The sequence below is a fragment of the Stegastes partitus genome, unplaced genomic scaffold (genome assembly GCF_000690725.1).
Source record: "Stegastes partitus isolate 25-593 unplaced genomic scaffold, Stegastes_partitus-1.0.2 Scaffold308, whole genome shotgun sequence".
Classification (NCBI taxonomy): Eukaryota; Metazoa; Chordata; class Actinopteri; family Pomacentridae; genus Stegastes; species Stegastes partitus.
Window position 1 is genome coordinate 349,168 of NW_007578039.1, and position 12,367 is coordinate 361,534.

The 12,367-nt window shown below is 41.3% G+C and overlaps 1 protein-coding gene across 1 annotated transcript in view; it reads left to right on the plus strand.

The window, feature by feature from the left end:
- Positions 1–7,822: 7,822 nt before the first annotated feature.
- poln (polymerase (DNA directed) nu) overlaps positions 7,823–12,367 on the plus strand; it is a 53,824-nt gene continuing 49,279 nt past the window's right edge. The window contains exons 1-7 of the mRNA XM_008283394.1: positions 7,823–8,158; positions 8,540–8,709; positions 8,810–8,922; positions 10,113–10,249; positions 11,264–11,332; positions 11,433–11,493; positions 11,854–11,918. Of these exons, the coding sequence (XP_008281616.1) occupies positions 7,823–8,158; positions 8,540–8,709; positions 8,810–8,922; positions 10,113–10,249; positions 11,264–11,332; positions 11,433–11,493; positions 11,854–11,918 (951 nt within the window). The remainder of the gene's footprint in view (positions 8,159–8,539; positions 8,710–8,809; positions 8,923–10,112; positions 10,250–11,263; positions 11,333–11,432; positions 11,494–11,853; positions 11,919–12,367) is intronic.

The following is a 12,367-nucleotide window of genomic DNA, read 5'->3' on the forward strand; positions in this document are numbered from 1 at the left end:
TGGAGTTTTACTGTATATTTTAAAGTAATTTAAGGTTGTTTGTAGAGGGTTGGCGGCATGCTTGGCACAATCTGCTGTGCAAAAGACTGGACATATTTTTTTTTGCACACATTAGTATGTATTATTGCCGGTTTTTGTTTGTTTGTTTGTTTTTAAAAATGCCAGTTGAAGCTGCATCTGTGCATTGCTGAACCAACTCTCCCCTTTGTCTTTTTTGACCTTCGATAGCCAAGGAATTAAAGATCGACAGACAGAGAGAGAGAAAGAGAGAGTGAACAGTCCCTCTGTTAGGGAGGAGATGGAGCAGTCAAGCCACAGGTTTTATGCAGGTCCCCTGTCTCGGGCGGCCCAGAAGATCCTAGCTGTCCTGCGGGCCCAGAGTCTACATGGAGCCAGACGCAACCACAACTACTGCAATAATCACATGCCAAGTAGGTCAGGGTAGAAGCAGAGAAAACTGAAGCTTGTTGTGGTATACTAAAAGAAATCAGGAATCTTAAGTAATTCATTTTCCTAACATTTCTGTTTCTGAACAGGTAAACAGGCTGTATCATAGCAGATCTCTTTATACTTGTTATTTTGTCTCTGTCCACATGGGCCTGTCAGACATGTTTGCCTACAAAAGTGCTTTCCTGTCATAGCAATACATTTTTTGTATTTCAAATTTCGCGACTTTGTGGGCATGTCTATATGAGGTGTCAAAGACGGAGATGTGATGTGTAATTCACAGGTCAGACATACATATTTTTTTGCTGCTTAATTAGACTTGCATACAAGTTCTATTGTGCTTGAAGTACTTAGTTCTCTGTTTTGATGTGTATGTAGTAGTGGAGAGCTATAATGGCAGCCAGAGGGAGTCTTGTGCTCAGAGCAGATGGAGTCAGGAAGAAAGAAAAAAGCGATGTGTAGATCGGTAAGTCAGATTAAGTAGAGGCTGGGCACTGATATGAAAACATGCAGCTATGTGGAGTTATATCAGTTTTATTGATACCGTCACTGTGGTCAGAATGGCATTAGTTGCCTGATTAGCATCTTATCCTACCCAGTGATACAGTAATCAGAAGTTTAAGACAATACAGTAATAAAACCACAGGCAGAACTGTGTCAGGCTTGACTGTTCTGTAATAGGCCAGAGTTAAAGCTTATAACTCCGGCCTATTTTTAAATACTGATACAATAGAATACTCTCGTCCTTAGTGTACTTAATGCAACTGTTAAAGAAATCGTTTTTTCAATGTTGTGGCTCAGACCGTGGTCCAGACCCCAGGTGTCCTCCTTTTCCATCCCTCATCATAACTCCTCCAACGAGAAGCTGAGCTCTCAGACCTCCTATCAGTACTCACAGACACCAGACAGCTTGCTGTCATCCCAGGCCTCCTCCTGTTCCTCCTCCTGCTGGGATTCCTCACTCCAAAGGCAGACATGTCAGACTGAAGCCTATTATCAGTGCTCACAGACTTACTCCCACAGAAAGTGCTCCGAACCCCCTGCTTACCAGTCCAGCCAGGCTCTGTCATTCTCTCAGCATGAGATTCCTGAGGCCGCAGCATCTTTCTGCCATAGAGACAGATATACCCTCTCCACCCAAATACCAGAGAGACTTTGTGAACATCAAGCTACACCCTGGAGAAAGTAAGCAAAGAATGGTAACAGTATTGTGAGTAGAAACTGTTCAATCTCTTCTCAGAGAGAATGCCATCTATTTTAACACAGTTCTGAAAGTTGTCATTTCAGATGCTCGATAACTTTGGCTAACATTAGGAATGGCAGAACTTTTGCATGTATTGATGTTCTTCTGCTGCTGGCTTAGGGAAAAGCAGGGATTTTTAAATTTTCATGCTCGTTTTCCTTTCTCTCGTAGCTTCACTGAAGAAATCAGGCCATCTTTCAACCTCAATATATTGCCAGACGAGGAAGGTCCTGATGAGATGTTGCTCCCCATATCAGAGCAGCCTAATTCTCATAAAGAGGAGCATACTGCTTGTCACCCAGTATCATCCTACCTTAAAATATGTGAAGAGACAGGTAATACATCAAGGACACAGAGAGAAATGGTAACTATAGAGAGCTGGAATATCGACATGAATGAACTAGAAGATGTTGTTGCTTCAGGCAGTCGATTAAAGTGGAAGAAGCCTCAATTTGACCCCACTAAAGAGGCCACTAGTGGAGTCGAAGATGGAGCTGTACTATGTATGCTATCAGAGTCTGAAACAATCAACACTGGAAGGTTACGTCTACCTCTCAGTGACTTTGTAACAGGACAGGGAAGAAGCTGTGATGCACATTCACGCAATCTGATGAGGAATATAGTTGGGGAGAAGCCAATGGAGCTGACAGTGGATTCAGAACATGAAGTTGTTAGGACAGGAAGAGGATGTAAAGATGCAGCCCTACTAAATAGGAAAGGATCGACCAATGAAATGGGACAAATTTGCATTTTGGGAACCACGAAGATCAGTACTTCAGAGGGGAATTCAAGCTCATCCGCTGTGGAGAGAATTGTTGACTGTGACACAGAAGTAGAAATGCTTGAAAGTGAGGAAGAAGGTAACTTTGAGCACAGAACTGATACATGTGAAATCAAAGAAGTTCAACCACCACCTGGTACTAAGAGTAAAGTGATAGCAGTGGGACATCATACTGGCAGTCCAAAAGAGATCCCAGTATCTTTAGAAAGTGGACACCACACGTTGAGCTACTGCCAAACTAAAAACCTGCAGGCCATGGGTTGGACTTTGACTGAAACAGCAGAGATAGACCACACAGAACCAGGACTGCTGGTGCAGTCTGACCCCACCAGTTTAGTCCTGGGTGCCAACAGTGCTGCTAACCTGGAAAGGATAGATTTGACAGAAGTCAGGTTGGAAGTTGAAAGTGAGAGCAGCACAAGGGCAGGCACTGATACAAACACTGGACCAGAGATGGAGACAGGACAGCCCCATTGTTCTGACGTCCAACTGAGAAAAAGACAGGGTGAGACAAATTACAGCAAGGCCATCGAGTCACTGAGAACAGATACGAAGCCAGGAGAGAGGGGAGAAGACAGAGAGCAGCTCGTAGTGTCACCTGTGGACAGAGAAGATGAGAGTAAATATGCAGGTAAGTAATGCTGTTTTGCATCGTGTTAGTTTATGTCATATAATTACCTTGAGTTTTGTTTTTTTAATTTAGTAAAAGACACATAATTAGCAAAACAAGCAGTAAACACCATGGAGAAGCAACTTACACCTTGAAACTGCAGTTTAACAATGACAGTCTTAAAGACACGCATTCAGAACAAACTCGTCCTGACTATTTGCAGCGTGGGACTTTCTAAATCATTGTTCTACTGAACTGTTTTCAGCTCAAATATGTATGACTGCATTACTTCATCGTTGCAACTTGTCATTGTGCAGTGTAGAGTAGTTTTGCAATGTTTGAGCAGGTGAGCCTGTGAGCTCAAGTGCATTGAGTGGAGAAATACGTAGATCACTCTGCACATTCTGGAGATGGCAATAGTGTAGTTCCATCAACTTCAGTTGTCCCAGTATCAGTTTATAATCAGCGTCACATTTTGACCTCTCTGATGAACTGTTGACTAATTTGTAGTTTTGCTAACCACCACCAGAGTGTGATAGAATACTTTTCAATGCTTTAGTCAGCTGGAAGAGTAAACAACAACTCTGGCAACACAACTATAGCCATGTTTGCTGTCAACTAGTCACATTAAGAATTAACCAATTTGTACTGCTTTTACATTAATGAGGAGAATTATGTGTAGTTTCAGATTCTAAATAAGGACACAGAAAACACATTTGTGAAGTATAGATGTCTGTACAGCAGACTTGTGTGTACAATTTGCAGTTAAAAAGAAAAGATTAAATCAGTTATAACAGAGATAGACTGCTTAAACAAGTGCTCTTATTCAGCCCAGGTCATGTGTCTTGCAATTAATGTTACCTTTGACTCAAAATAAAGTTGTGGAGACATTTTTAGGTGCAGTTTGCTGATTTAGGAAAAGCAGCTCTAGGTGGTGCTCAAGGGTTTCTGACTGAGTTGAACACCAGTGCCGGTGGCTCTCAGCCATGTTTCTTTCTTCGGAGTTGCAGTGATGACATGGCAGTGTTGAAGAGACTCAGCATTGACAAGGGATGTTATTCCTGCTCACATTACAGCTGCACAACAAAGCTTGAGTCTCAGCTGCTGAGACAATGCTGAGTCAACTGACGCACACAAACACATCTACAGACACACACTCAGCATCGCACACACGCAAACAAGTTGCAAGTTGTGTCTTTACAAAATGTCAGTTTGTTTCTAGCCAGGTTGACCTTGTCCTGTCACACACTGCAGAGGTCTCACACACGTGAGTGGCGCTCAAACATGCTTAGTTAAACATGCTTACACAACAGAATGGGTTCATTGATTTCAGATGTGCTTGAAAAGTGATGATCAAATAAAAAAAATAATCCTTTCATCCTTTCACCTCTACCCCCTTCTAGAGGACTCAAGTTTGTCCCAGGAGTGTGAGGCAGGCAGGTCAGGGTTCAGAGCTTCCTGTCTTTGTGGCAACCAGCGGTCCTGTGACCACTTACAAGTAAGTATGGAGCAAAACTAGGAAACTAAAAATGGTGTGAAAGTAATGCTTCATTTAATAGAGTACATGTCAGCAAGACAAGGGCAAGATCTCGAGTTAAATTCAAAGTTTAGGAGTTTTGTCCTTGAACAAATCCGCTTTGACACTTTAATTGCGCAAAAAGTTGAATTTGCTGAGCTTGCTTGTCACTTGCTGAGAGTTTTTTACTCTCCTTTCTATAGAGATATACTGTGTCTTTATTTTACCCTGTTTTTATGTGTGTCCATCTGCTCCTGTTGTCCCTCTATGTAGAGGCAGTTTGTACAATGGCAACACATCAAAGGTTCTGCAATTTCGATAGCTGCTCAAATTAGTATTTGGCTTCTGTGTCCTTGATTATACACTGAAATTAATCTGGCCTGCGTAAAGTAGGTGCTGTGGGCATTATCGCAGCACGACAGGTGATAGCTCTTCACTGAGCCTTAAAGTAAAACAAATCCACACAAAGTAGTCCATGAAACATAATTCCAGAAAGGGAGAGGAACAGCAATGCGTCTTTCTCTTTATCTGAGCAGTAAAGAGAAAGATGCAGCTGGAGAAATGAAGGTCAAGACATTGGGAATCGCTAGAAAATAGAGGGAGGAGAAGAAGACAAAAAGAGTTGCAGGACTTTGTTGTATTGCTACATTCAGCAGCAAACACACTCATCCATTCTTTTCCTCCCCTCATTCACTCTCTCACACATCCCTACACCCAGCACTGGGCTATGGGCCATGGCCTGCCTTGGTTTTCTATCTATATCCTGTAGCACAGCACCCGGGGGGAGGTTCATGACTTTGTCAGCAGGAAAGCGGGTTGTGTTTACAGGGAAATGAGGAAGACTCTCCTCAGGGAGCTGAATCACAGGAATTCCTACCTACCAAGCCCACTGCGGACAAACCTCAGAATTGTGTACATAAATACACTCACACATTGTCTGCGAAAATCCTCTGAATACCCACATTCACGTCTCTTACCTAAATTTCAAAGACTGTGTTCACATGCACCCACTTGGTGCTTTTGCATAAATAGAGGTGGGAGTTACGTGTATGAATAATGGAGCTGTTTTGAAGATGGTGGGAAGGTTACAGGGAGGTGAGATTGTACTTTTGGGCAGTGGGGGTCACCTGTTCCATCCTCCACTGGCTGCTATGGCATTATCGTGTTTTTAATGTTATCAGCTAAATTCATACAGTGTATTCACTGTGATGTGCTTTGTATTATTTATATTAGCTTATTAACTTACATTATATCCAGATACGATATAAATCAGATACACTAGAGGTTGACCATGCCCAAATCCAATATGGATTATTAGTGATCAGTGACACTGAGAACCGATAATTGGACTTGCTATACAATTGTAGTAAAAATGAAAAACTTGGTATTCAAAATTTAAATAATATGAACTCCAATACAACCGTTGCAATTTATGTTGTGCATATGTTTGTTAAAAACAGAACATTTGTCCCTAAGTGTTGATAGTTTATTAGTCATGACATATTACCAATTACATAATGCTGTGGGTGGGACAGAGTCACTACAGACAGAGAGGCGGCAGCATTATAGCCGCAGTAGCACATCTGAAAGAAATTGATGTTTTCTAGAGTTGGTTAAAAAAGTAACAATGCCCATGTCTGGAAAAATACGAATATCGTATACAGCAACTGGCCAAGCTGATAATCTGTTCACCCCTAAGATGTGCTGTTATTTCATGATTTGTACACCGCATTAGACCAGTTGAACCCTTTTAAATCCGACTGGATAGTGTCAGATAATCATTGTCATTAAAGAAACTTTTCATAAAGGCTGCAAGGTGACGCGGTGGTTAGCATCGTTGCCTCGCAGCAAGAAGGTCGCTGGTTCGTGTCCTGGTGAGGACACCCGGGATCTTTCTGTGTGGAGTTTGCATGTTCTCCCCGTGCAGCGTGGGTTCTCTCTGGCTTCCTCCCACACAGTCAGAAAACATGTTGAGGTTAATTGGTGATTCTAAATTGTCCGTAGGTGTGAATGTGAGTGTGCTTGGTTGTCTGTCTCTAAGTGTGGCCCTGTGATAGACTGGTGATCTGTCCAGGGTGTCCTCTGCCTTCGCCCTGAGTCAGCTGGGATAGACTCCAGCCCCTCCGCGACCCTAGTGAGGATTAAGTGGTGTATAGATAATGGATGGAATGGATGGATGCTTTTCAAAATAATATTTTGTGTGTGAGTGTGAGTTGCTATTGAGTGTGTGTATGTGAGTGTCTGTGTTTGTCTGTGTGTCTGTCTGCTTCTGTGACCCTGTCCCAGCTTCAGGCAGGCTTGTCAGACAAACAGTGTCATGGCTGTCTGTGTTCCTGTCTGGGACTAACGCTGAGGGCTGACTTTGACGTCCTTTTTTTCTTTCTCCTGCTTCCCTTTTTGCGAATATTTTTCTTGCAAAAACCACCTGCTTGCCTGTTTACTTTCACTGCTTTCAGTTTTTTTTTCTCTCTTTCACAAATTCTGCATTATGCTGCTATCTCCATGTGTAAATGGGAATGATTAAATAATTATGTGCAACTGGATATTTTTATTTAATTCACTTCACTCTTCACCTCTGACTGATTTACTGCTATGTATTGATATTCTCTGTAACAAAACCGGCAGGAACAGCGGAAGTCTATTTTCAAGAGCCTTCTGATGTGGCAGAGTGAGTCATTCTAAGTCTATTCTTGCTTCTTGTTTTTTTTCTCTGTGTCCTTTGTCTCTGTCTGCACACTGCTCACCTTTTATGTTGTGCAGACCACTAATGGAAGCACCAAAGGGAGCAGGTCAAGCTTCGTACTGGCCCCAGCAAGCTTTGCTGCTCCTGGAGAGAACTCCTCTTCAGAACAGTATTTGACTTCAACTGCTGTACTACCGAACAAAAAAATGGAAAGCAGAAACCCACCTACTTCCCAAAGTCAATTACATCATCTGCGCCAGACCCCCTCCTTGCCTCTAAAGAGGAACCATGAAGTACTTCAGCACCAAAATGCTCACCCTCCTCCCAAAAGCTTCCAAACCAGGCGTCCTCCAAAATGGAAGCCACCTCCATCCTCACAAGAGAAGGCAGGAGAAGGAGCAGTGAGTGAAGGGAAGAGAGCCAGGCTCAGAGCCTCTGTCTGTGAACCGCCGACTAAAGCCAGCCCTCCACATGAAACTGGAATGGTGTTGGGGATGCATACAGAGCCATATGCCCTGAAGCAAACTCAACAAATTAGGCAGATGAAGGCAGAAGAACACTGCAATGAATCAGCAGAGAAAACTTCCAAACAGACCGCATTTTGCAAACCATGCAAGCGCCAATGGGCCAAATGTGGGACTGATCCAGCCAAGAATGGGCCCAAAAGTTTCCATGGGGGGGCTAATACAAGTGAGGCCCTGACCCAATCCCAAGATGGCTGTCTGACTGCATCCCTGACATCTGAACCTAGAGTAAAGGATTTTGGACAGCTGAACCCAGATGAAAAGATGAAGATGCTTGAGACAACTCGGCAGGCCAAGGTGCTGGTGCTAACTATGGTGTACCGAGATGGAACAACTCAGTTAGACCCAGAACAGGTAAGAACTTGGTACCCCAAAGTTTGTGTGCTCTACATTGAAGCCAAGGACACGGTGACATTATTAAAATAGGATAAAAAAAGCACCAGAAGTAAGCATGAACACACATTGTTCCTTCATCAAACTTCACTGCTCACTATGCCTCAAGACTCATGTCACGTTGTGTTTGCAATTGAAAATTTAGGTTTTACAGATGTTTGTGTTTTAATGCCTGTTGCACATCTATAAGGGAAAAAAAAGGCTCAAGCTTTCCCTTGTATGTTTCCTCTCTTGCACATAATGTAACAGTGTACAGTAAACAGTGTGCACTCGTGGCTTGCTGCCTCATTAAAAGGTGACCCCTGCACTCATTTTCCTTTTCCTCGCTGATGCTTGCCGCAGAAGCTCACTCTACCAGTGTGTGGCCTCCTCGTGCTGATGAAGAGCGATCTTTCCTGCGGCACGCCAGAGGACTCGCTCGGGCCAAACGACAGTCTGGTCTACTTAAAACTAGAGCACACACCTGCATGGGCCCAGCAACAAACACATCCAAGCCCAGAGCTTTTTACTAGGTCTGCAGCAGTGTGATGTTGCATTTGTGAAAAATGGCTGATCTATGTTTGGGTTTCACACTAAGAGGTGTGTGTGTGTGTGTGTGTGTGTGTCCCATAGAGATATGCTGCTACAGGTGCTCACAGGATCTCAACTGGTGGTGTGCTATAAAGCCAAGGATTTGCTTCGCTCAGTTCTGCAGGTTTACAGACGAGAGCTCAACTGGAAGCGAGGCAAGACAGATATAAATGCACCTACTCATGTATAAACACATACATGCAATTATGCACTTATTCCAGTTGCTTGGTTCCTCTTCAAAACACTACTTTGTGAATTCATTAGCATTTTTCATGTTATGCTCTGTGCCTAAATGATTCTGCATCCAACGTGTATGTCTGAGTATGAAACAGTTTGGCTTAAGGAGATGTCTTTTTTTTCAACTAAGTGTTTTCAACAAAATTAGCCAAAGTATCAAAGCCACAAATGACAGTGGTGGAAAAATAACTCAGATTGTTTTTTTCATTTAAGGTTTTAAGACATTGCAAGTAAAATTCCTGCATGAAAAATCCTGCTGAAATAGGACGATGAAAGTATTAGCAGCAAAGTGAAGTTGAAGTGTTAAAGGCAAAGTACTGATTTGCTCTCTCTGACTGATGTCACTTTATGTCACTAATACTGAAGCATTAGTGTGTAAGCAGCATATTGCTGTTATAAGTTCTGGAGCTAATTTAATCTACTTCATATACAGTTTGACATAGTTGATATCTCAGTGGTCATAAAATGATACACAAATCTGTTTTCAAGTATTTAACATTTCTCTTTTTGGTGTGATATTAGATCATTTGAACATTTATTTGAATAAAACAATGTAAGAAGTTTAGAAGGAAAAATCACTGTTTAGTAGAAGTGAACAACTCAGACACCTGAAATGTGACTGTGCCTGCACGTTGCTTTTTGTAAGATGTCAGAAGCCACAAAAGGTGGAAATCTTTAGCAATGTGTTGTATTGTAAAAGCTTGTTATAATATTGACTGTCTATTCTCAATTTTAACTGTGTAATCTTAAGAGAAACTACGAACAAAATCGATGTAGTACTTGAGTAGAAATACTTAAGCAAAGAATTGTGCTTATGTATGCTACTTGAGTAAATGCACATAGATGGTTACCACCACAGAAGATAGAACGCTTTCTTTAACAATACAAAAACACCATATTCCTCACAAACATCAGCATTTGTACACACTTGTCAAACCACTTGCGCAGTGGATGTTTTTAATCAGTCACAGTACAATATCTACACATGTAAACAATGTTTAAAAACGTGATGTAATCTCCAGAATATTTATTGACAAACCCGTATAAGCATGGCATAAATCATTTTGAAAACTGTTGGTTATCATAAAGAGCTTTTCTCTCTATCCAGTGGCCGGCTGTCATATCCAGGACCCACAGGTGTCAGCGTGGCTACTGGATCCCACAGATCCTTCCTCTTGCTTTCAGGACCTTCTTAATAAACACTGCAGAAGACCCCATACCACACCTGCCCTGGGTGCTCAGAAGGTTAGTTAAAATACAAATTTATCAAGTATGGAAATCACCAGTCGCCAGGCTTCATCAGTACACAAGACGTCTGTGATAACAGCAAAATACATCCATGGAGCTGGCCAGGTTTTCTTGTAAACAATGCTGTTTACATTCAGTGTTTCTTGCCAAACTTCATTGTGTGTATCTTTGAGATCTAACAAACATGTTCATTGTATTTCCTTGTCCATAAATCATTTACTAATCTCATTTTTTATTTCTAAATCTTGCCAAACATCTCTGTTTACTAGCTTGCTATCTTTCCCAGCATATCTTGGCACGTTACTGCCACCTGTTGATCAGTGCAAAATGATTGTACCCATGACAATTAATAATTTAATAAAGTCATTTTGGCCACATCTGTACAAAAAAACCAACAAAAAACAAAAAAACAAGACATTAATTCATGAAGTAAATTCACAAAAATCTTCCTGAAGGCAAGTTTAGCATTTGGCTGTCTTTCTTCTGTTTTTTTTAACCTGGACATGGACAGGAAGAGGGGTAGAGAAAAAATAGATCAGATACTTATGTGAGCTGAAACAACCCCAACAAAAACAGCATGAAGGAAAACAGAAGTGAGTTGCCAAAGGGGGAGATAAGTGGAAGTATAATCCAGATTTACTGTAAAGTTCTGAGCAACAAGGACACCTTATCTTACTCATTTCATGAAGGACTATTGGATTTTTCTTGGGGCATTTGTGTCTCAGAGACTTTTGTGTTTTATTATTTGGGTTGACTGCAACAAGATTTAATTGATGAAACTGAATTAATGGAGGTTTTTTTTTGTTTTCTTTTCTGTATTTTTGTAGTGAGTGCGGTGTGCTATCCAGGCTGTCCCTCCATCTGGTTTATTAGAGTATTCTAAAAGTTATATGTTCAGATCTGTGTTTATTTCCATGTCTGGTGCCCAATTCCATTTTGAATATTAGGGATACACCTACACTGAAACTTCACCCTCCTCTCTTTCTATGTATTTGTCTGTCTCTCTCTCAGGTTTCCCAAATCATCTCAGGTCTCTGTTGGCTCTACAGGCTTAATATGAAGCTGTGCTCTCAGCTACAGGTTGGCAGATATGTGCACAGACACACACAGGCACACACACATGTACGTACCTGTATAAACAGCAGACACAAACTGTCAGACTGAGTGTTTGTGTGTCCAGAGCCAGGGCCTGTGGAAGCTCTACTCTGACATGGAGCTGAACATGATCCCTGTTCTGGCAGGTGAGCACCACTTTGCACCACTTTATTTACTTTGTTTACGAGATACTGTGCTATGTTTTGAAGTGCCACAAACATTTTTAAGGGTTTTGAAACTGATCCAGTAACAACAAATTATTCCAGACTAATCAGGGTAAAATCTAAGTTGGAACACATTTGCAGTAAGTGGAACCAGCAGCTTGCAGTTTTAGATGATATTTGATTCATATTTGGACTTTAAGGCTTTTGTTAGGACACAAAGTTACAGAGCTTCTCCTCTTTACACCTGCAACCAGTTTTCTACATCTATAATAACCATATTTTCGTAGTTGCCAGATTTGGTATTCAGGTCTTGTAAATCAGTAATGACTTGTGTTGTTTCAGCCATGGAGAGCCACCGGATCCATGTGGACAAAGAGGCACTTAAGAAAACTTCAGACTTACTTGGGGTAAGGTGACCTCAGGGTGCAAAAACAAACCTTTATGGTAAATTGAAACTCTATGGTTGGTAGATTTTAAACTTTCACAATCAGTGTTATGGCTTCTGGCACAGCGAACAAACCGTTACCAGCATTTACCCCGTGTACAATGTTAATTTAAAACAAAATACAACTGTGGGACAAGAGCAGTATATGCATATTTCTCTGTTAAACTGAATCTGCTCAGTGTGTTTAAAGCTAGATGAGCACATTTTAAGCAATTTAATTTAACCTTTGCTTCAGTGCCTTGTTTATGTAAATGAAATACTAAACATGAATCTGAAGTTTGTTTTACTCCATTTAGGTTTTTTTAATGAATATTTACAGCATGAATTAAGCTAATACATCACTTCGCTTTAAAAAAAAAAAAAAAAACTCCAAAACTTCTGTGGATATTCTTATAATAAGAATTGGAAGCG